The sequence below is a fragment of the Trachemys scripta genome, chromosome 2 (assembly GCF_013100865.1).
Source record: "Trachemys scripta elegans isolate TJP31775 chromosome 2, CAS_Tse_1.0, whole genome shotgun sequence".
Classification (NCBI taxonomy): domain Eukaryota; kingdom Metazoa; phylum Chordata; order Testudines; family Emydidae; genus Trachemys; species Trachemys scripta.
Window position 1 is genome coordinate 241886219 of NC_048299.1, and position 24656 is coordinate 241910874.

Here is a 24656-nt window from a genome sequence, read left to right on the forward strand (position 1 = left end):
CAAAGACTTAGGGGAAGTTCCTCTAAAATCATTTTGAATTAGCCAAACAAAACCAAAGCAACTCATCACTTGTTGAAATGCAGAGCTGACCTGAACTCCCTCTAGAGGAAGAATGGAAAGTAGTTTCCTTCTCCTAAACTCTTCAATAAATCATGGCCTGATTGTAGGTTTCTTCTTACCCCAACCCCACCTAGCATTCTCTGAGCCTGTAAATCACTCAGCTCATCCGAAGAAAACCCAGGAATACTTACCCCTTACAAATCCAAACCGAGGATGGTGAAGCTCTTCATATTGGGTTGTCAGGTAAGCAGAGTTGTCTTTCTAACAGTTGTTTCAGAACTAGTCCATCAACTGATCTCTAGGTTTGCCTATTTTCTGGAACCTGCAGTTCTGTATTATCTAAAAGCTGGAACTTTGCCTTGAAATACCAGTGAACTTGCAGATGATACACACTCATTAGGAGTTTTCTTAGGACATTTTTCTAAGGACCGAATGATCAAATCTACAGCAGGGCCACCCAGCAGAAAACTTACCAAATTTTACTTGCAACCAAAATACCACAGACAATTTGGCCAAGGATGTGAAAAGACTGTCTTTAGTTAGATGAAGATGACTATACAGCATCATCAGAAGAGCCAAGAAAATTCTCCTTGCTAATAAGGGAATATTTACATTTATTAGAACCACCTATTCAGAACTTTAGGTTCATGACAATTATTATAAGATTGGTTAAGAGGATTTCTTAATTACAACCCTCCCAAGAAATTAATGACAGTAATTTCCAATCTTTTTGAGTTACTTCATTCATCTGCTTACTGCAGAATGCTCCTCATATTTCTCCTGATGTAATTAAAGTATGACAGGTGTTTAAAAACCAGTTATCACTTTGTATAGGTGGAATTGCATACATCAAGTAACTCTGAATTAATCCTTAGAATACTATTTTATTGAATAGTAAAAATAGTTTCAGTACAGTGTTTTCATTCCATTTTCTTTTACATCACTGTATGAAATGATCCCATCCCCTTTGCCGAAATTGAACTATAGTCCATTTTTCAATATGATAATTTCCAGTGCTGAAACAAAACAAGCCAGACATAATACTTGTGCATATTTTAAATATGGAGGTAGTGAAGAAAACAAGGGCTTATTAGCTACTATGACATTAATATTAAATCAAAACATCTCATCAACTAACATGATACTGGGAGCTGTTTTAAGGGGGAATGCAATGGGCAAGTCACACTTTTGGGGGGTGGAATATTTCTGAAATGAAGCTTTTAACTGAAAAACCCAAACACGAGGACAGTCGGGATATATCTTGTTGACTCTTAAATGTGAGCATCTTTGTTAACTGTTGCAGAGCTAATATTTCCCCATCTTAACTTATTGAATATCGTTAAATAATTCAGGGCCATACTGTCCCCTCCCTGCAGTGAAACAAAAGAGCGAGGAGAGACCAGGCCAAGAAACTAAGTGGTGAACCTCAGAGTCTCCACGGAATGTCTTACTCTGGACAAAGGGCTTTGAGGAAACTAAAGAGTAGTGAGCACTAAGGAGCTTGGATTGGAGTCTCCAAAATCTGCAGCTCTTGGGGATTTGAGGGTAAAGGAAAGTGAAGCCCTGTGTGGTGACAGCTGGTCTTGTTCTCATCCATTTCGATCTGTACTACTCACTCCCTGGGCAGCACACCTTGCCACCCCTGCATAAGGCTACAGGCAGAGTGGGAGGAGGAGCATTAATTCCCATGCGGATATCCACCCATCTCTGAAAGAGTGCCATAGGGCGTGGCTGCTCCCCAACTCCATGGAGTCACAGATCTTGTACAGACTTCTGCTGGCTCGGGGCTCTTGCTCTTCCCTTTTTTCGTGCTCCGTTTGGTTTCATTGGCTTCTTCTCCCTCCATTGGCACTAGGGGAGGGGCTGTTCAACCCCACTTCTCATTGACACTTCTAATGTCACCTGTAGCTGGCACTCTAGGGAACAGAATGCCTCCAAACTGACTGTTTCCTCTATGAATTCCCTTAATTCATGAGACAGTTACAGTGAGAGGAAAAACGTTCAGTTTTGAATTCAGTGTCACGATCTAGCTCTAGATAACATGTTCAGCTTCCTTTCTGTTCTCAGAAAATGGAGTGGGAAATGCATGCTAAAAGGAAGTCAGTTTGACTTGAAAGTCTGTTTTCACACAGGAACGCATACCAAACATGAGAAGACTTCATTCTACATGTTTACCACAGACCCAACGAAGCTGCCGGTCTGTTCGGAGGTCAGTTAGTTCATCAATGGATCTCCAACTGCACTGACAAGCATAAGCCCGTGATCCCTTCTTCTTTATCATCTTTGCTCTTAATTTACTGAGTTCAGGCATGTTATTCCTGTCAATCAAATAAGTTCACTTTAGTACCACGTGAGTTAGTTTTTTTCTATAAAATAAGCACTTAGCACTATGGGTCCAAATTCTGACATTGGATGTGCGTACACTGGGACTGACTTTAGCGGGAGTTGTGTGTGAAGCTGAGAAAAGATCTTAGCCCATGCATTCTGCTGAAACCAATTCTGCTGAAACCACTCTAACAGACTAGCTTTATAAAGACACCTTATTACATCTGTTTTTTTTTTACGCACATTTTTAGCATGCTAGGTGCATTACACTTCAATGTGATTGCTGGACAGCTCTTGCTTCTATGGCAGTCTATACGCATGCAGGAAACTGCCAATGAGAACAGCAGTGTTACTCCTCTCCAGCTACTCAACGGGCTCCTGGTTCTGTTGCCTACATCTACTTATCTTCTTCCAACCCACAAGCTCTCAAGACTGTTTTTCCCCCTCCTCGCGTCCTTCTTCTACTATCATGAGATCTGAAGTGAGAAATCACATACAATTTAAGAAAATGTGTAGTGGTTGTGGTGCCAGAGCAGTTGCTGAAAATCCTCTTCCTTACCTGAAGGAGGACCACAAGCACACAGGCCCCCCCAGTAAATGCAGCATTGTTGTCCTCAGAACCAGTTCCCTGTCAGTTAATGGACTGTCATTGTAGGAGCTTTGACTACAGTAACTATAAAGTCCCCAAGCAATGCTGAATGAAGTTATTTAAACAGGCCAGTCTCCTTTTTATATGCAGTTTTTAAATCACCTTCATGGTAAGTACTGATGTTATAATGCAATAGCATCTCTGATTTAATAATGAATTATAGGCTAAATCAGCCATGGGCTGCTCTGAAGTTTATACAGGTCAGGCTAACTTTTTTGTTACTAGAGCAACACAATGTTCTAGCATATAAAAATTCAAGAAGGCAAACTATTGGGTCAAACCCCTCCTGTTACACTGTTTTTAGTGACATCAGTTGGAAGAAAAGGAACATTTTGTTAAGTCGATCCCTTCCGTGGGTGGTTTATGCACACTGAGGTCTGTGGTGGGGAGGGAGCGAGGGTGAGGTGAGGGGAAGGGAGACAGCCACTCTCTGCAGCACTGGTTCCCTCCCTCCCCCCACCAAAAAAAAAAATCTGCAAGAAACACGAATGATGTATAATCCTGACTGGGACAGAGCATCTTGCTTGCTCTTCCTCCTCTGCAGTATACAACCCGCAGGGAGACAGGAGATTAGGGATCAGCAACCACAGGGAGAGTACAGTGCAATAACAGCCATTCCTGCACTCAGGCCAGATAGTAGGTCATGAAACAAGCTTTGGGCCTTGATTCAGAAAACCACTTAAACACATGCTAGACATTAAGTGTGCACTTAAGTCTCATTACCTTTAATGGGATTCAAGCATGTGCTGAAGTGCTGTCTTGAATAGAATGCTTTCCTGAGTAAAGATCTCAGTGTACTGTCACTATTGTTTGCAGGTGTATTGAAACCTGAAGTTTTTTTAGGCTTAGTTCTCTGTTAGTTCTGCAGAGGAGGGAACTCCATCCTCCAAAATATCAATCAGAAAGAAATACCAAGTAGACTAATGTAGTATTAGCTCCCCTACTTGGGAATAATTTAGGGAGGGGTCAATCTGGTCTAGAGAGTGAATCTGAAGTGTGTTATAAGTATCCATTTAGTTTAGATTCATACAGTATCAGCTATCCTATTCTAAGTATCTTAAACTGGTTCACTTGTATCATAAATGAATCCATATGCACAGTGACATTCTGCTGTCAGGAAATAGCATATGCAAGTTAATCACTATGGGGTCTGTGGTGAAAGGGATAGGGATGGAGGAGCAGGGTAGAAAGCAAAAGGGATCACATCTCATAATACAGACGGATAGACAATAGGGAGAACATCAAGTCACAAGTTACTTCTACGCTAGCATCCAGCAATGCAAATGAAGAGGCCAAAGGACCAATCTATTTTGAAATAACTATTTCAAAAAGCAAGTGTAAACTTAATGTTTTAACCATGACTGACATTTAGCCTGCACTTTCCATTAATCCTTCATCTGCTGCCCTTATAGATGTTCAAATACTGCACTGATGAGCACAATAAAAATGTTTAGATAGAAATTTGAGAACTAAAAACAGTGGGGTAGATGCTTATTTACTCACTTGCTTGTCCATCCTTTACATCTCAATTTTACACTATTTATTTAGGAAGGATTAACAGGTTTACAAATCCATGCCATGTAAATATGAGAAACAAAACAATCGTTACAAGAGTGAGCTTTTGTTTAAAGAGACATTACATAGGATTATTGTCATCAGAGCTCTCTGTTTAGCAGAGTGATGTTACAGAGTAAGCATTATTACAAGATCTATGACATGTTGTTTAACAGACCAGGCATGTCTAATATTAATATTCAAAAAATTGGACAGCTGGTTGTGTTTGCAAGTGAATGTAATCAAATATCTGAGACCTGGTCTATGCTACATAGTTAGGTCAATGTGAGGCAGTTTATGTCGACCTAATGATGTACACTACAGCTTTGTCCCGCCGATGTAAGTGCTCTGCTACACTGACATCATCACTCCACCTCCATGAGAGGTGTAGCTTATGGCGGTGTAGTCAGGGCGACGCAGTGTCAGACACTGCCTTACTTATATGGGCTGTTGGCTCTCTTGTCAATTTCAGTTTTGTGAAATTGACAAGAAAGCCAGGTAGCTAGAGCCTGGCTGCCCCCAGCTTCCAGCCAGGCTGCTGCCCAGAGGCCCCTACTTAGGGAGCCGAGAAGCCCAGGAGGCTGTCCCTTGCTCCCAGCCAGGAGTGGGGAGCCGAGAAGCCTGGGGGTGGGGTGGGGGAGCTGGTTCCCAGTAGGGAGCTGAGAGTCCTGGCTTTCAGCCTCCCACACTATCCCTCTTCCGTCGGTGGAAGCCAACAGAAGGAGGGTAGTGTGGACATCAGCCTCTGCAGTAATTACTGTGGTGACTGTAAGTCAACCTGACATATGTCAACTTAAGTCTGTAGTGTAGACATGCCCTAAGTATATCTGTCCTCTGTCTATTCCGCTTGGTACGTAACTGGTTCATTCTCACTTTTAATCCCCTAATTTGCTTTCTTAATTCCAGGTTAGCCTAAATTGCTGAACATCATGTTGAGGATTACACATTTTAATCAAATTAGAAATAGTTGATAACAATGCCTTTCACTTGATTAGATTCTTTATTTTATTCATTCAAAATCTCAGGAACAGAATAACTTGTACATTAAATAATATACATTCTGCCCTTTAGTTCATGAAACTCTCTAATTACCAAAGAGTCATATCAAAAACTTATCAGTGCAGAGTATTTTTAATAATTTGTATTAATAAAAAAAACAAGGGTCTCTCTGTCAATTCTTAGGATCAGAGAGAGAACAAGGAAGAGACTATTAATAATAAGATGACTTACTAATGTGTTATTATTTATAAGGTGTTAGTGTTCTTTACAAGCTACAATACACCCCCTGGTGTTCGCACAAACAATCTGAACATCCAATTAACCCGATCAATGTATTTTAAGAGAACAAACTTTTGATCAAAACAGATTTTATCAAAATAAATGGAATGCACTGTATTTAAATTCCCTGTATAAATCAGGAATAAACCTCTTATTTGTAATTACAATCCAACCTAGGAAAGGTTTTAGAGAAATTAGAAGTCAAAGTGGCTAAAGGATAAATTCAGGGACTTCAAATCCCCATTGTGGTGGGGGAGAGGGAGAAATACCACAATTTAACAACAACAACAAAAATATTTTGAAAGTAATTGGTCCAAGGTTTTTTCCCATGGAAAGCCTTGCATTTAGTCAAACTTCTGCATTTTTAAAACAAAGGCTTTTAAACTGCTTAAGTCTCACTGAACAGCTTATATACATAGCATGAGCACAGTACTTAACAGTGGAGAGAAAAAAAACTGACAGAAGCAATAAGTCTGTCACCCAAAACATGGTGGCAAATATACATAAGGACAGTCATATTTTTACTTTATTCATAAATGAGACATACTGCAGTAGAACACAAGAGGCCAAATTCATCACTAGTGAAAGTGACACTATTTACAAGGAACAGCACCTGATTATGCCAGCAATAAATATGGCTCTTTATCTATTAAAATGTACATTTTTGATAAGCATATTACCCCCCCAAATACTAAATTTCAAGTCTACCTGAGGCATACCTGAAAAAGAGATAATCACATGACTTATCCCATTGGTAGTCATTGTAATGAGACACATTGAAGTCACAGGCAGTACAACGTAGCTGATCACATGATCTGTTCAAAGTAAAATAATCAAACATCAGTGATTTATTACAAAGATACATTAAGATTTCAAAATCAAGTCCTCAAAAGTTACAAAATGCCAGAACTAAGGTGCCCTCTCATGCATAGGCATTCTACATGCTTTAATTACATGAGCCCATACCATACTTTCCACTGCCACATTCAGTGCACCAGCTGGATGGTGCGCTGGGAACTAACTAGGTTAATATAGTTTATGTAGGCTATTGTCTCAACTCCTGCCTCATTTGGAGGGTGAAGGTGGAAGATGTGTAGTGAATGAGGCACGGGATTGTAGGAAGAGAAGGGATGGTCTCATGGCTAAGGAAGCAAAATGCTTCCTTGGATTCTATGCCCGCCTTTGCCAGAGGGTTCCTCTGTGATGCTGAGTATATCCCTTAAAATCAAAAATTTCACAGGTGGCTACTGTGAGTTCCTCATTTTCTGGGTGCCTAATCTGCAGAAGTGCTGAGCACTCAGAGCTACAACTGATGTAAATGGGAGCTGTGCTTTAAACATACAAAGTACCATGCAATTCTAATTTCTCTGGAAAATCAGACCCTAGGTGTCTCAAGTTGGGCACTTAAAATTGGCAGACACTTCTGATAATGTTGGTATTAATCTCTCTGTGCCTCAGTTCCCCATCTGTAAAAATGAGAATACCACCACCTCCCCTCACAAGGGTGTTGTAAAGATTGATGTTTGTGAAGCATTCAGATGCAATGGTGCTAAGTGTCTAAAAAAGTCTGTAAAGGAATTAATAATTCTGTATTCAGTGCAGATTTGGATGGTACACAGTAAATAAGGTATGGGACTATACACTGAATGGGAATAGAAATAAATAAATGCTTGACTTGACAACCATAACGTTCTCTTAACATAGTTTTTTGCATGTAATTTACTGGGTTTTTTAAAGCAAACTGAACAAACAAATTCCACCCATACTGATCTCCACGGTTGGAATCTTTAGACACACAGCACAGAGCACTCTCACTTGAGCTGACAGAATAACTAACTGGTGACAGTAATAGTTTTAGGTGGTTATCTGCAGGACAGCCACAAGAGGAGGATGAGATACATACTTTGTCAGCAGGCTTCACACATGTTGGCTAGCAGCAGAAGTCTGTAGGGAATTCAGATTCCTGGTTTCTGCTCCAGGTTCTGGAGGAGACTTTTCTATCCCAGTCCCCAACCATGTCTTCCTCTCCCAGGGGTGCTATTTCTATCTCCATCTGCCCCTGTTCCCCTCCCTGGAGCAGGGTCCCCATTCCCCCATTTCTTATCCCCGGCTCTTCCCTCTGCTTCTCATTCCTCAGCACTCGAAACAGGCTGACTCCTCTTCCACACTGCCTGGGCACCAGCAGGGGAGCAATAAGAGCACAGGAGAGAGGCTCCCTGATCTCAGTTGTGGTGCCTGGCAGATTTGGGTGCATGTTTACAGGGGCAGCAAAGGTATCTTTCTGACCCCACCGGGACCATTCCCCCCACCCCCAGAAACATTTTGAGATCCTGCTCTGAATTATGGAGGCATTAGAGCTCAACAAAATGGTGAACTTGTTCTGAAAAATATTTAAAAAAAGTTATTTTCCCTTGTTCTCAGAAATGGCTAAACTAATTTTTCTAAACGTAAAAACAAAAACAAAAAAACCCCAAAACAAAACAAAAACAAAAAAATCAGCCTGAGGCAGACATTCAGCATGGAAAACTTCAGTCTAAACAGTTAGCTTCACAACCAAAAACAGGGTCTTATAATGGAAAGTTTTAGGCAACCCTAACTCAAGGCAGTGCTGTCAGTTCTAACTATAACATTTAGAAGACAAAAAGTAATAATTGTAGCTTTTTGAAGAGAAATCCATATATTAAAAAGTCATATGCCAGTGGTTTTCTATTTGGTCTTCAGTTTTATTTCCCTTCACTCCCCACTGATGTACTCACCAGTAACCTAAGCCCTTGTAAGATTCCTATGTTTCATCGTGAATGCATGTCCTTACAGTTGGATCTTTCCTCTGCACGTTCTAAGGCTTTCTCTATATATTTTTATACCATATACTGTTTCCACTACCAGCCTGATCCTGCAAACCCTCACTTGTATGAGCAGTTCTACTGGCCTCAACAGGATGGCCTATATGTGTAACTTCCAGTGGGACTACTCCTGTGCTTAAAGGTCCACATGTGTTTAAATACCTTACCAAGTTGGGGCTTTTAGGACTATTCACATAAGAACTGCAGGATCAGGACTTAATATAAAGGAGTTTGTTAACATACTGCTCTATTTTAAATAACAAAAAACACATTAAGAAACTGAGTACACCTCTACCTCGATATAACGCTGTCCTCAGGAGCCAAAAAATCTTACTGTGTTATAGGTGAAACCGCATTATATCAAACTTGCTTTGATCAACCGGAGTGCGCAGCCCCGCCCCCCCGGAGCGCTGCTTTACCGCATTATATCTGAATTTGTGTTATATCGGGTCGTGTTGTATCGGGGTAGAGGTGTAGTTAGCAAAGCGGTTTTACATTTGACAACTAATCTGAAGATAGTTTTAAAACCCCGGGGGAAAATGGATAGTAATACACTTAAACTGAAGTATTAGGTAAATTATTTAATATTGGAGAATGCTGGTATTTTAAAAGCTTGTTTTTTCACAATGATTTTTAGGCTAGATCAGTGGTTCTCAAGCTGTGGGTTGTGACCCCTTTTTATTGGGATTGCCAGGGCTGGTGTTAGACTTGCTGGGGTCTGGGGCCAAAGTCGAAGACTGAGTCCCACTGCCTGGGGCCAAAGCCCAAGGGCTTCAGCCGTGGGTAGCAGGGCTCAGGCTTTGGCTTCAGCCCTGGACAGCAGGGCTCAGGTTACAGCCCCCTCAGGGCTGAAGCCCTTGTGGTTCAGCTTTGGCCCCCCTGCCTAGGGCAGTGGGACTCGGGCAGACTCAGGCTTCAGTCCCCCACTCCTGGGGTCTTGTAATAATTTTTGTTGTCAGAAGGGGATCGCGGTGCAATTAAGCTTGAGAACCCTTGGGCTAGATTACCAATTTTTCCTGATGAAAAATACGGAAGCCTACATTTAGGCTATTAGGCCTGGTCTACACTACGACTTTAATTCGGATTTATCAGCTTTAATTCGAATTAACCCTGTAACCGTCCACACAACGACGCCATTTAATTCGATGTAAAGGGCCCTTTAAATCGATTTCTGTACTCCACCCCAACGAGCGGAGTAGCGCCAAAATCGATTTTAGCAATTCGAATTAGGGTTAGTGTGGCCGCAATTCGATGGTATTGGCCTCCGGGAGCTATCCCACAGTGCATCATTGTGACCGCTCTGGACAGCAATCCGAACTCGGATGCACTGGCCAGGTAGACAGGAAAAGCCCCGCGAACATTTGAACTTCATTTCCTGTTTGCCCAGCGTGGAGAGCACAGGTGACCACAGATACCTCATCAGCACAGGTAACCATGCAGGCTGATAATCGAAAAAGAGCACCAGCATGGACCGTGAGGGAGGTACTGGATCTGATCGCTGTATGGGGAGAGGATTCAGTGCTTGCAGAACTTCGTTCTAAAAGACGAAATGCAAAAACTTTTGAAAAAATTTCCAAGGGCATGATGGAGAGAGGCCACAATAGGGACTCTGAGCAGTGCCGCGTGAAGGTCAAGGAGCTCAGACAAGCCTATCAAAAAACAAAGGAGGCAAATGGTCGCTCCGGGTCAGAGCCACGGACATGCCGCTACTACGCCGAGCTGCATGCAATTCTAGGGGGGGCTGCCACCACTACCCCACCTTTGTTCGTGGATTCTGGGTCGGGGATAGTCTCGACGCCTGAGGATTCTGCCGAGGGGGTAGAGGAGGAGGAGGATGAGCTTGCAGAGAGCACACAGCACTCCATTCTCCCCAACAGCCAGGATCTTTTTATCACCCTGACTGAAGTACCCTCCCAAGCCTCCCAAGCCAGTACCCAAGACTCTGACCCCATGGAAGGGACCTCAGGTGAGTTTACCTTTTAAAATATAAAACTTGTTTTAAAAGCAAACAGTTTTTAATGATTACTTTGCCTGACTTTGCATTCGCGGTCAGTTCAGCTACTGGAAAAGTCTGTAGCTACTGGAAAAGTCTGTTAACGTGAATGGGGATGGAGCGGAAATCCTCCAGGGACATCTCCATGAAGCTCTCCTGGAGGTACTCCGAAAGCCTTGCCAGAAGGTTTCTGGGCAGTGCATCCTTATTCCCTCCTCCATGGTAGGACACTTGACCACGCCATGCTTGCAGCAAGTAATCTGGAATCATTGCCTGACAAAGCCTGGCAGCGTATGGTCCCGGTGTTTGCTGGCATTCAAGCAACATCCGTTCTTTATCTTGTTGTGTAATCCTCAGGAGAGTGATATCACTCCTGGTAACCTGGTTGAAATACGGGAACTTAATTAAGGGGACAGAGGTGGCCGTTCCTACTGGGCTGTTTGCCTGTGGCGGAAAATAAATCCTTCCCTGCAGTTAGTTTTTCGCGTTTGGCTAGCAGAGATCTTCCCTGTTACCAGCCACGCGGTGGGGGGAGGGTACTGTGATCATCCCAGAGAATTCATGGGGAGGGGGGGGGGGGTCGGCGGCGGGGGGGCGGGTAGTTTGGTGCCTGCAGGGATCTTCCTGCAGGGTTAGTTTGTTTTCTGGTGCTGCTGAATGTTAACAGAAAAACCGCAGCACTCTACTTGCCTGAAGGGGCCCAGACAAGCACCACCACACTGCCCCCCCCCCAACTGGCTGAGATTGGCCAGGCTTCTGCAGCACTCTACAAGCTATGCTTGGTATGTTGGAAAGCACGGACGGCGCTGAAGCTTACCATGGCCGCATGCAAGCCGAATTCTGTTGCCCAGACCTGTGATTGATCTCTAGCAGCAAAGCCACAGGCACTCAGCATTAAGAGGCAAAATGCGACCTTGCACAGAAATCACATGTGCTATGTAATGTGAACAGTGTTGGTCACCGTGAAAGAGTATAAGCATTGTTCTGCAAAATGTAGCTTTTAAAACAATTCTCTCTTTTTTCCCCTCCCTACAGCAGCTGCAAATTCCTCAAGCCTCCCTCCTCCATCCCGAAGGTTATCACAGATAAGGCGTCGTAAGAAGAAGACGCGGGAGGACATGTTTTCTGAAATTATGCAATCCAGCAGGAGTGACAGAGCTCATCTGAATGAGTGGAAGGAAACAGTTTCAAAGTATAGGAAAGAAGTCAGTGAACGTGAGGACAGGAGGGACCAACGTGAGGAGAGGAGGGACCAACGTGAGGAGAGGAGGGACGATCGAGATGAGAGATGGCGGCAGGAAGACCAGAGGATGAAGGATGCAACGCTGGGGCTGCTCCGGCGTCTGGTGGAGGTTCAGGAACGGCTGCTGGAAAACAGACTGCCGCTTCAGCCCCTGTTCCACCCTCCCCCCTCCCCATGTTCCGTATCCTCCTCACCCAGACGTGTAAGAACGCGGGGGGGGAGGCTCCGTACACCTTCCCATTCCACCCCAGTAGACAGCCCAAGCAAAAGGCTGTCATTTTTTTAACCTTTTCTTTGTGGCTTTTTCCTTCCCAGCAATCCTCCTCCCAAATACCACCCGGGTTCCCTCCCTCTTTTTCTAATCTATTAATAAAGAATAAATTATTTTTAAATGATAGTGACTTTATTTGGTTTGAAAGAAAGCTGGGGGAAGGGGCAGGGTGGGTTCCTTACAGAAAATCAGTCAGTAAAGGGGGAGGGTATTCATGAAGGAGAAACAAACAGATATTTCACACGGTAGCCTGGCCAGCCATGAAACTGGTTTTCAAAGCTTCTCTGATGCACAGCGCTTCATGGTGTGATCTTCTAATCGCCCTGGTGTCTGGCTGCGCGTAATCAGCAGCCAGGCGATTTGCCTCAGCCTCCCACCCCGCCATAAAGGTCTCCCCCTTACTTTCACAGAGATTGTGGAGCACACAGCAAGCAGAAATAACAATGGGGAGATTTCTTTGGCTGAGGTCAGAGCGAGTCAATAATGAACGCCAGCGGCCTTTTAAACGGCCAAATGCACATTCTACCACCATTCTGCACTTGCTTAGCCTGTAGTTAAACAGCTCCTGACTCCTGTCCAGGCTGCCTGTGTATGGCTTCATAAGCCATGGCATTAAGGGGTAGGCTGGGTCCCCAAGAATAACTATGGGCATTTCAACATCCCCAACGGTTATTTTCTGGTCCGGAAAGTAAGTCCCTTGCTGCAGCCCTTTAAACAGAGTAGTGTTCCTGAAGACGCGAGCGTCATGAACCCTTCCCGCCCAGCCCGCGTTGATGTTGGTGAAACGTCCCTTGTGATCCACAAGTGCTTGCAGCACCATTGAAAAGTACCCCTTGCGGTTTATGTACTCGGTGGCTTGGTGCTCCGGTGCCAAGATAGGGATATGGGTTCCGTCTATTGCCCCACCACAGTTAGGGAATCCCATTGCAGCAAAACCATCCACTATAGCCTGCACATTTCCCAGAGTCACTAACTTTCGTAGCAGCACCTGAGTGATTGCTTTGGCTACTTGCATCACAGCAGCCCCCACAGTAGATTTGCCCACTCCAAATTGATTCCCGACTGACCGGTAGCTGTCTGGCGTTGCAAGCTTCCACAGGGCTATCGCCACGCGCTTCTCAACTGTGAGGGCTGCTCTCATCTTGGTATTCTGGCGTTTCAGGGCAGGGGATAGCAAGTCACAAAGTTCCATGAAAGTGCCCTTACGCATGCGAAAGTTCCGCAGCCACTGGGAATCGTCCCAGACCTGCAACACTATGCGGTCCCACCAGTCTGTGCTTGTTTCCCGGGCCCAGAATCGGCGTTCCATGGATAGAATCTGCCCCATTAACAACATGATCTCCAAAGCACCGGGGCCTGTGGTTTCACTGAATTCTGTATCCGTGTCTGTGTCCATGTCCTCATCATGCTGCCGCCGCCGCTGCCTCCTCTCCTCGTTTTTCTGGTCCTGGCTGAGCATAAACTCCACGAGAACGCGCGAGGTGTTTGCAATATTCATGAGTGCTGTCTTGACCTCAGCGGGCTCCATGCTTGCCGTGGTATGGAGTCTGCAGTGTTCACCCACCCAAGAAAAAAGGCGCGAAAATGGTTGTCTGCCGTCCGTTGCTTTCATGCAGGGAGGGAGGGAGGAAGTGAGACTGTACCCAGAACCACCTGCGACGATGTTTTTTGTCCCATCAGGCACTCGGATCTTAACCCACAATCCCAATGGGCGCGGGAGACTGCGGGAACTATGGGATAGCTATGGATTTGCTACCCACAGTGCAACGGTGCAGAAATCGACGCTAGCCCCGGTACTTGGACGCACACCACCGAATTACTGTGCTAGTGTGGCCGCACTCATTTCGACTTTATACAACCTGTATCTCAAATCCGAATTATCTAAATTCGGATTAATCCCGTAGTGTAGACATACCCTTAGATTGTAGAGCTATGCTAGTGCAGTGCAGTAGGATAATATGCTGCAGAGGGCTCAAAAGCAGCTCAACTGCTACAGGTCACCCTGGAAAAGGCCACTGAGGAAGACTGCTTCCCCTGCACACTAAGACTTGGCTACACTGGCGCTGTACAGCGCTGCAACTTGCTGCGCTCAGGGTTGTGAAAACGCCCCCCCCCCCCCCCCCCGAGCGCAGCGAGTGCAGCGCTGTAAAGTGCCAGTGTGATCAGAGCCTGCAGCGCTGCACGCTCACTTGCAGCGCTGCAAGCTACTCCCCTCGGAGAGGCGGAGTACATAGAGTGCTGTGAGAGAGCTCTCGCAGCGCTGGCGGCGCGACTACACTCACACTTCACCGTGCTGCCGCGGCAGTGCAGTGAATTCCCGAGTGTAGCCAAGGCCTAAGGAGCAATACTCCACAATTCCTCTTTCTAAGCAAGTTTGAGTGGCTGCATAGCTTGTGTAACCACAACTAAGTAGGTCCACTAAACAAAACTGCCTTTTGAGGTAAGGGGTGTAAAGGTCACATACACAACTGAAGCTAGTGTGCACCAAAGTGGCTTTACAGGGAAAGATGGAGGCCTTGGCTACACTTGCAGCTGTACAGCGCTGTGAGTTAAACCAGTCTTCGTACAGCTGAGTAGGGAAAGCGCTGCCGTCTGCCCACCCTGACAGCTGCCAGTGCACTGTCGTGGCCACATTTGCAGCGGCATTGGGAGTGGTGCATTATGGGCAGCTATCCCAGCGTTCAAGTGGCCGTAATGTGCTTTTCAAAAGGGGTGGAGTGGGGTGGAGTGTGACAGGAAGTGTGCGGGGGGAGAGAGTGGATTTTTGGAGTGCCGACACTGTGTCAGCACCCTGCCTTGCAAGTTCCGACCTCCGTCCCTCCTCCACCCTCTCTCACTTGCTGAAAGCAAACAGCAGCTGTTTGTTTTTTTCCTCAAAGACCAGATAAGCAGCAGCTTGAAATGGACCCCCCCCCCCCGCGCGCCGTCTCTCTCTTCAAGCAAACATTAGTTGTGGGCGTTCCAAAGGGAGCCCCCCTGCCTGCCTCTACTCATTCACAGCAAACAGTAGCTGTGTTTGTTTTTTTGATAAGCAGCTCCCGGAGCCCCGGAGTTCACAACAAAACAAAGAGAGGAACCTTCACTTAAAAGGATTATGGGGTGTTTCCGGAGGTCAATCACTGCATAATAAGGTAACTCCCCGTTTACACTGGAGCACCAGCGTCTCAGCCACTCCACACCAGCTGTTAATCCTCTCGGGGAGGTGGAGTACCTGCAGCGCTGTAGCCACGGAGATACAGCGCTGTAAGTGCCTTCCCAGTGTGGACGGGGAGTGAGTTACAGCGCTGGGGGAGGCTTTATTGCGCTGTAACTCTCAAGTGTAGCCAAGGCCTCAGTCTCCCACATAAAATCCCTGTGCAAATCCTTAGCATAGGAGTCAAGATCTGGCCCATAATTCTGGTTGTGAAGACGCTGTTTGTTATAAGCACTTTAAAAACACGATTTAGAAGAAAATTCCCTTTAGGCTGAAATTTTTTGTGACTTGCTGTAAGTTGATGGGTTATTTTATTTTTTTAAATGTTACCTGCAAAGGAAAAAGGTTGCCTTGCATGCTTTTTCCTTCCTTAAAATGTCTAAAGATGGCCATGAAACTTTAATTGATTTTTTTTTTTTAATTAAAAATCCAAGTCTGGCCTAGGCTGGATAACTATGACTGCAGAACTAATGAAATGGTGAAATCATAAGAGCCAGGACACCCTACTTTTATAAAAAGGGCCATAGAATCTTTAGTGTCAATACTGAGCAGATAAGCTCTCAAGAGGTCTCTAAAACACACTCATGAAATAAACCACATGTAACTCAAGTTATCAAAATCTCTTACATGTTTCGGTAAGGCAAGTTTAACCCACTTATTTAAACTCTCAACAGAAACTGTACATAAGATTGTAATAATGCAAATGGGCAGTATCTTTCAGATTTCCTACCTCTGTGAAATATTTGTTCCTATACCACGTGGTGTAGAGCTTCCACCAAGATACACTGGACAACAGCTACATGAATTCAACAGAGAAATAGTAAAATTAGTTAAAGTCATTTGGGAAAAGTAGCATAATAATAACCTACACTGATTTGACCTAGTTTGTCCTGCTCCAATGAGCATGTGTACCTTTTCAGCAAGTCCATCACTTTAATTAGAATGGCAAGGCACAGTATTTGTAAAATAAGTGTTACTTTATTGGACTTATGCTGAACATCCAGGAGCATATAAGGAGTTAAAAGTTTTTCAACATGTGCATAAGCAAGAGTCACAGAAACACTCTACTATGTGCAACATGTTCACCAAATAGTATAGGGACTTAAAATAAACACAGAAAAGTAAAACAGAACATTAATTTTGAACTGTTAATGCTTTTTCATGTGGCAGAACATTATTTACAACTGGAGTAATCTTTAGTACTTTAATTTAGCATTAGACAACATGCCTTATAAGGATAGACTCGAGGAGCTGAATCTGTTTATCTTAACAAAGAGAAGCCTCAGGGGAGATTTGATCACAGGATACAAGTACCTACATGGGGAACAGATATTTGATAATGAGCTCTTCAATCTAGCAGACAAAGGTATAACAAGATCCAATGGCTGGAAGCTGAAGCTAGACAAATTCAGAATGGAAACAAGGTGTAAGTTTTTAATGGTAATTAACCATTGGAACAATTTACCAAGATTGTGATGGTTTCTCCATCGGGGCAATTTTAAAATCAAGATTGGATTTTTTTAAACATTCAGAAGGAATCATGTTGGGGGAGGTTCTATGGCCCATGTTATACAGGAGGTCAGATCAGATTATCACAATGGTCTCTTCTGGCCTTGGAATCTATTAAATGAATGAAAAACTTACTTTGCTCTTTGGAGTCAGAAAACTGTCAAAATGCTGAATTATTTGTCCTTTCTCCTATGAAAGCTCCCCTAAATACTTAGTTCCTTTGTAATTCAGTGTCATCATAGTTTAAATAGTATACATTACTAGACTGATTATAGAATTTGCACACTAGTGTATTCAGTTCAGCATTCTTCACGTACCTTTTACCATGAGCCTGAATGGAAGCACTATTTCTTTCAGATGTGGGACTTGCAGATTTGGATTTCAGTTTCTATTTCAAAACAGAGACAGAACCAGGCAGCATTACAGCAACATACACAGCTATTCAATTTTGCTTAAGCAGCAAGGGCCAGAAACCTCTCTGATGGAAGCTGGAATGAGGGTAGAAAAACTGCAAGTTGCCCATCACCGTGATTTGGCTCTTCTCAAAAAGCATCACAATTTTAGCAGATACCCCCATTGGTGGATAGGGAACCAGGCTCATAAAACACCTATACTCATCCAATTTCCTCCCCAAATGCAGATTCCCCCACTCTGCAGAGGGCTCCGTGAGAAGCCCATGCAATGGAGGCAGCAGATTCCGCCCCTCTCCATACAAATCTATTTGGGTATTGTGGGGCAGGAGAGAATAATGATCTGGCCCGGGATAGTAATCAAATAACTTAAACTCAAAATGTACATCTTTCAAATCTATCCAACTGGAATTGTGAGTGCTCAGCCCACCCCCCCCCCTTTTTTTTTAAGCACATCCTAGATGTCTCAAGTGTGGCACTGAAAATTAGTAGACACTTAAAAATCGAAGTCTAGGTGACTTGCCCAAAGTCATACAGTAAATGCATAGCTTAGCTAGGAATTTAACTCTGATTCCCAGTTCTGTGCGCTAACCATCAGACAATGCTTCCATGAAATACTAACACACCAGACTGCAACATCAGTTAATAAAATGGTGAAAGGAGGTAAACTGAAGAAGAGAAAGCTTCTATTTAGACAAGTATTGACAGAAAAAGAAATTGGAAAGTACAAGACCATTTAATTGGAATTTCAGAAGTTTTCCCTGATAGCAGCTCATATAAAGTTTATTCACTGAGTTATGGGATATTCTGATACTGGCCTTGTGACCCAAGGACTTCTTGGTGCCAAATGGCAGAAGCACGGGGGGGTGCATAGGGTTCTACAGGGATCCTCTGGGTTGGATATAAGCATAACAGTTCACCAAAGGGTGGCATGTGAGGTCTCTACCAAGAGCCAGTATCCCACTGGTCACTGTCATCACTGCAAAAAGTATGTGCGGATAATATTTAAGGAGTTATATATCTATTCTAAAATTTGTGTTGTTAAGGTCTTGGAGTTAAGGATGGTCACCAGTACGTGAAACACCTCAAAAATTTTCCTTTCAGACAGGAGGCAGCAGACACCTATCACCCTGGGCGGGTCATTTGTGTATTGTATGGCTCACAATGTAGGCCTATTTGCATATTGAGCCACAGGCAAAATAAGAGATTGTGAAATTTACAAGAAAGGAAATTCACAAGATGAAACAATGAGCAGGGAAGTGCCCTGTCTAGGAATAAAGACAAACGATGGGACTTGTATATCTTGCGCGGGGCGGGGGTGTGTGTGTGTGAGGGGGAACACATGGAATCCTTCATACAGGAGCCAAGCTGACCGCATACTTGTCTCATGAAAAGAGTATTACAGCTAAACTGGATAAAAAGCGCTGCAAGGATTTTGGGTGAGCCAAACTCTACAAGACATGAGAGTATCTTGGTAATTAAGTCTAGGCTCAAGAATGCATTATAACTTTATTTTATATGTAAACATTTGTTTCCAATACTACTTGCTATTACTTGAATCTGTGCTTTGTTAAATAAACTCATATTTGTAGTGAAATCAAGTATATTGAAAGGCTATGTGTTGAGTGGAGAGGTGCTATGATATAGAACTGGTACGCTGGTGAGTACTGTTTCTTTGGAAGCAGCGAATCTGTGAATACTGAAAATACCAGTGGACCAGGGGCTGGACACTAGGGAGACGCCTGGAGGGCTCAAAGGTTGGACTGCATCTATCACTAACCTGTAGAGTAACAGTGGGGCCTGTAAGGCCTAGAGGGGAGTGCTTGTGTGGCCTCCGGCTGGAGGAGTTGGGGATTACCATGGCAGGCATAGATAAGGCAGGTGGTAGCTAGGTGCCTCACAACCCTGGGTATCCCAGCCTAGGCAATGTGTCAGGGCTCCCTCAATCTCTCCTGCTAAAGAAAGAAAGAAAGAAAGAAAGAGAGAGAGAAAGACTGTGTAGCCTGGTGGTTAGGGCACTCATCTGGGAGGTGGGAGACCAAGGTCCAGTTCCCCTGCTCCAATGACTCTTTTACTACTACATAGAACAGCGTCAACAGGAAAGACTGGGAGCCACACACCAGAATATCGCATAACTCAGTAGTTAGAGCATTTTCGTGGTAGGTTGGAGATGCCTGTTAAAATCCTTTCTCCCCCCTTTGGCAAAGGGGGGGAATTGAACCTGGATTTCTCACATCCCAGGCAAGTGCTCTAACCTCTGTGCTAAAAATTATAAACATCATCATATTCTCCTCTTTCCATCATTTTCTGTGGAATTTATTCCTACTTAGGACCCCTAAGTTACTTGACTCCAGGAGGTGAGTTGCTGATCATGGGTTGCTAACAGAGATAGGAGGGATAGCTCAATGGTTTGCGCACTGGCCTGCTAAACCCAGAGTTGTGAGCTCAATCCTTTAGGGGGGCCATTTAGGGATCGGGGCGGGGGGGGAGTTGCGGATTGTTTTGAGCAGGGGGTTGGACTAGATGACCTCCTGAGGTCCCTTCCAACCCTGATACTCTATGATAGGTACCTGTCTCTGCCAGAGCCGTATGGTTTAGGACACACACCTCTCCTTAGAATTTCCCATGGGCTAGCATTGCCAGCTCCCAAACTATCATGCTGGCTTCTGTGATCTCCACAGTCATTGTTTAGGGAGCCAAGGTACCTAACTCAGGCTTTGTGAATTGCAGTGTTGATCCTGTGACTTTCTAGATGCCTAAAAGTTAGGCACCACAATGCCTAAATCCCTTTCTGGATCTGGGCCATAGCTTCCATAATTTCTTGTCCATGCTGCACCACTTACTGAGGGAGAGAGTCTGGTTCTTGGACTCTCTGAACCTCCACTCGGTTCACATATCCTGAGCTCCCAAGTTCACTACACCCACCTACTCTCTCACAATTAAAAAACAAACAAACAAAAACCTCCCCAAAATTCCCTTTTCTGAAAATTTTCTGACTGAACCTCTTCATGCATTTTTCAGAATTCTACTCACCACAGGTTTTTTGGAAAAGCTGCTTTCATCAATGATATCTTTAATTATGTCATCTATGTCCTCTTCATCGACGACAGCCTTTGTTAGTATTTTAGCTGATCTGAAAAATGTAGAGGAAAATCCATCATTGTGTAAAATGAGCAGTTAAACTTGTTTCAAGCGTTTCAACCATACCTACCTAGTTTCAAGAAACATTTAAAAAACATTCAGCTATTTCCCCTCTAACATATCTTTAGTATCTAAGGCATAAAATGTTAGTGGCATAAGAGCAGAAGAAAATTAGAGATCAGCCTGAACATTTGCACATACTACTAAATTGTCAATGCAATGTTGAGTACATAAGTCTATCTGCTTATGATTCCTGACTCTTTTCAGACAGATCAAAATACAGTAATTTCTGAAGTACAAGTTTAATTTGTGTTTCAAAATTTTGGTACACAACACTGCATGATTTTATAGACATGTTTATAGTATAATACATACATATAGCTACATATGGAACCATTAATGACAGCTTTGGTGTTCACTGAATGTCCTTTCTTATATATATATATATATATATATATATATATATATTTGAGACAATCCCTTAACATTCAATGCTAAATTCATACCTTGTGTAAACCAGTTCAACTTGCTGTTGAAGACACGGATCTGTGACTGTTTAAATCATGTCTGAATTTGGCTCTAAATCAACACAAATTAAAAAATACAACTACAAAACTTTGAACCTGCATGGTACACAAATGCTAAATAATGGGTTTAAAACCTAATTATTGTAATGGGTTGACAAAACCTACAATATGAAAGTTCCTTAAGAGTATAAATTGAGATGGAAAAAGCAAAGAATAGTTCAGAGTAGTTATGGTACTGTATTTCAGGAAATATAGAATACAGTAATAAGAATCTAACATTAAACCCACTGAAAATCTGCTTAGATTTGTGAATATTTCTATTTAAGGGCTTAAATTATCAATTACAACATTGCAGTTTAGCAATTACAGAAAAATAAGGATCAAATGATCAATCAGAGAAAAGGATTTAATGCATTTTTACATCTCTTATTTCCACCATGGTTGCCTCTAGGTTGGCATTTACCACCAATGGTTGTCTCTCTCTCTCTCTCTCTGAGGCCTTGGCTACACTTGGGAATTCACAGCTCTCTCGCGGCGCTGTATGTATTCCAGTGCTTGCAGCACTGTGAGTGAGCGTGCAGCGCTGCAGGCTCTGATTACACTCGCGCCGTGCGGGGGCGGGGGGGGGGGGGGGGGGGAGGCGTTTTCACACCTCTGAGCGCAGCAAGTTGCAGCGCTGTACAGCGCCAGTGTAGCCAAGGCCTCAGAAACAAACACAAACTGACAATCCTTGGTTTAAATGTCAATTTGGGACGTAAGGATGGTGGAGATGAGAGATTAAAAATGCCTATGTTGTTCTGAAGAAACTGAATGAGTTAGTTACAGACTGAGACTCAGTAACATTGAGTCTTGGGTTTTTTTGGAATGATATGAGCGATTTCAACATTCTGCGTACTGTAGAATAAGCTAGTGTTTAACCACTAAAAGTCAGGTAACATACTTCATGTAGACAGTACATACTTCACTGTATATTACAACAATAGCATAGGGAACTTTTTACATATCCTGCTAATAAATATTGTGCTGCTGTAGTTCATATTCATGTCTGCACAGAATGTTTGTTTATTTTACTAATCAAAATTTGGTGACACTGATTTTTGTACAGTTTATAAGCTAATTAATTTCCAAGTATGGTATCTTGCTAGTCCACTATTAATAATCAATAAAGTATATCAAATAACATACGTTTACCACAATGCACTGGCCTTGAGTGACACCCTTAGCCTTTGGTTCAACTTCCAAATAAGATACCACTATCTTTACTAGTGGTTAGCATCACACTCCAACTTATGTGTTAAGGGAGGGCACCAGAGTACTTGCAAAATCATGGAATGGAGTATTTTTAGTCCTGGTACTTTTAGAGACAAATTGAAGCTTGTCTTTCCTCTTCTGCCTCGGGGTGGAGGGGAGGTATGGGTTCTGGGCTGGGAGTGTGGGCTCGGGGGGGGCAGAAATGAGGGGTTCGGGGTGCAGGAGACACTGCTGGGCTGGGGCAGGAGGGTGGGGTGCATGGGGGGTGAGGGCTCTGGTTGTGGGTGCAGGCTCTGGGGTGGGGCCAGGGATGAGGGATTTGGGGTGCAGGAGGCGGCTTCAGGAGGGTGAGGGTTCCAGCTGGGGTATGGGCTTTGGGGTGGGGCCAGGGATGAGGGGTTTGGGGTGCAGGCTCCAGGAGGGAGTTTGGGTGTGGGAAGGGGCTCAGGGATGAGGGAGGGGATACAGGCTTCTGGGATGGAATTTGGGTTGCTGGAGGGGACTCCAGGCTGGGGCAGAGGGTTGGGGTACAGGACGAGGTGTGGGGTCCCGGCAGCACTTACCGAGGCTCCCAGGAAGCGGCTGCCAGGTCCCTGCGACCCCTACGTGCATGGATGGCCAAGGAGGCTCTGGACGCTGCCCATGCGCCCACAGACGTCGCCTCGGCAGGTCCTAGTGGTTACGGTTGCCAGCCAATGGGAGTTGCGGAGCCGGCTCTTGGGGCAGGGGCTGCGCACAGAGCTTCCGGGAACTGCACGGAGCCAGGGCAAGCAGGGAGCCTGCCTGAGCCCCGGTCCCCCACTGTGATGTTGCCCGGACTTTTAACACCGCGGGGAGGGGGAGTCCGCAGGGGATACAGGCACGCGCGGCGCCCCGGGGAGGGGGGAGGCCCTAGGGACCGCGGGCACGCGCGGCGCCCCGGGGAGGGGGGAGGCCCTAGGGACCGCGGGCACGCGCGGCGCCCAGGGCCGGGGGAGGCTGTAGGGGACACACACGACGCCCAAGGCAGGGACGGAGCCCTGGGCCTGCACGGCGGGTCCGGGAGGCCGCACCGGGCACCCCAGAGCGCGGCGCACCCACTCCCGCCGCTAACCTGTCCCTCTCCCCGGCCACCTCCTCGCCTCCGCCGCGGTCTCGCTTCCCGACCGCCCCCTGCGCCTGTAGGCGGCAGAACTTGGTCTCCACTTCGTCCAACAGCGCGTCCAGATCCTCCGCCATCGCCGGGCCGGGCCGCGCCGTCGGCGGTTGCCAAAGAGCCCGCGGGGACGCGCGCCACGGTGGGGGGGGGGCACGGGCTGGGCGCGCCTCCGCGGAAAGGCTTCGAGCGTCGGGGGCACGGCTGCCGCCCCTCCTCTCCTGCAAACTAATAAAACATCCCCGCACCGCCGCCGCGTTACCCGCACAAACACGGAAAGCTCCAGGGGCCCCCGCCAAAAATTACTTTCGGCTCGTAGTCGGCAGGATTCGAACCTGCGCGGGGAGACCCCAATGGATTTCTAGTCCATCGCCTTAACCACTCGGCCACGACTACTTGTAGCAATTGAGGCTGGTGCAGCACGATAAGAAGCATAGTCAATACTTACCTCAGCGCCTTTCTGCAATGGCTGGATTTGTTCTGGTTCTTGGATCACTTTGCTCCATTGGGGCAAGCCTTTAAAAGAACTATATTGTGTATGGTCTGTAATGTAATTGTTATTTATTTCATTGATTTATTTGTTAATCGGTGGTCCCTGCAGGTTCAACACTATGACTGCCAGATTATTAGCTATGGGCATGACCCACAAAAGCCTGTCTTCGCAGCTAATCACTTTCTTGCCCCCCCACAAGGCTGCTTGCACCCACAAAAGTTTTTTTTTGCAGCTGCGCCCATCAAAGGTACATTTTTGCCACCTGCAAAGCTGTTTGCACCTACACAGGTATTTTTCTTTTTGCAGCTGCACCTGTCATGCCCATATTTTTACACCCACAAGCCCCATTTGTGCATACAAACGTGTTTTTTTTTTTCCGTAAGTGCACTTGTCACACTGGATCCAATGCTCTCTAAGGGGGACAGGACCACCAAATCCACCCCATCCAAGACAGCATTGGGAGGTGGCAAGTTGTAGGCCTTGCCGGGCAGTCTCCTGGCTAGTTCATTGAGGGGAAAATGGTGTATGAGGACTGCAGGTCTCCCTTTCCCTGGCGATGGCCATTGGCTAAAGCATGTGGGGACAAGGAAAGTGGGCCCAGTGAGGTACATTTGGACAGGCAGCAGAGCTGGATCTAGGGTTACCAACTTTCTAATCCCACAAATCCCAACACCCTAGCCCCACTCCTTTCCCGAGGAACCGCCCCTTCTCTGAGGCCCCTTCCCCCCCCTCCCTCCCTCTGTCGCTCACTCTTCCCCACCCTCACTCACTTTCAATGGGA

The 24656-nt window shown here is 45.2% G+C and overlaps 1 protein-coding gene and 1 non-coding gene across 3 annotated transcripts; both read right to left on the reverse strand.

Moving 5' to 3' along the window:
• Positions 1–924: 924 nt before the first annotated feature.
• Positions 925–23525, reverse strand: C2H8orf37 (chromosome 2 C8orf37 homolog). 2 transcript variants are annotated; one of them, XM_034763326.1, is made up of 6 exons: positions 23341–23520; positions 20362–20461; positions 17236–17306; positions 16140–16205; positions 6586–6681; positions 925–2378 (listed from the first exon to the last, which is right to left on the reverse strand). In XM_034763326.1, exons 1-6 carry the CDS (start codon positions 23463–23465, stop codon positions 2219–2221), a joined length of 618 nt encoding a protein of 205 aa, XP_034619217.1. In that variant the 5' UTR covers positions 23466–23520; the 3' UTR covers positions 925–2218. The 2 variants fall into 2 exon arrangements, with proteins under 2 accessions (XP_034619217.1, XP_034619218.1); XM_034763327.1 differs by lacking the exon at positions 925–2378 and adding an exon at positions 2613–2861 and having other exon boundaries at positions 23341–23525.
• A 171-nt stretch (positions 23526–23696) lies between these two features.
• TRNAS-AGA lies at positions 23697–23778 on the reverse strand. The gene has a single exon. It is a non-coding gene; the product is annotated as a tRNA-Ser (tRNA).
• Positions 23779–24656: the final 878 nt, after the last annotated feature.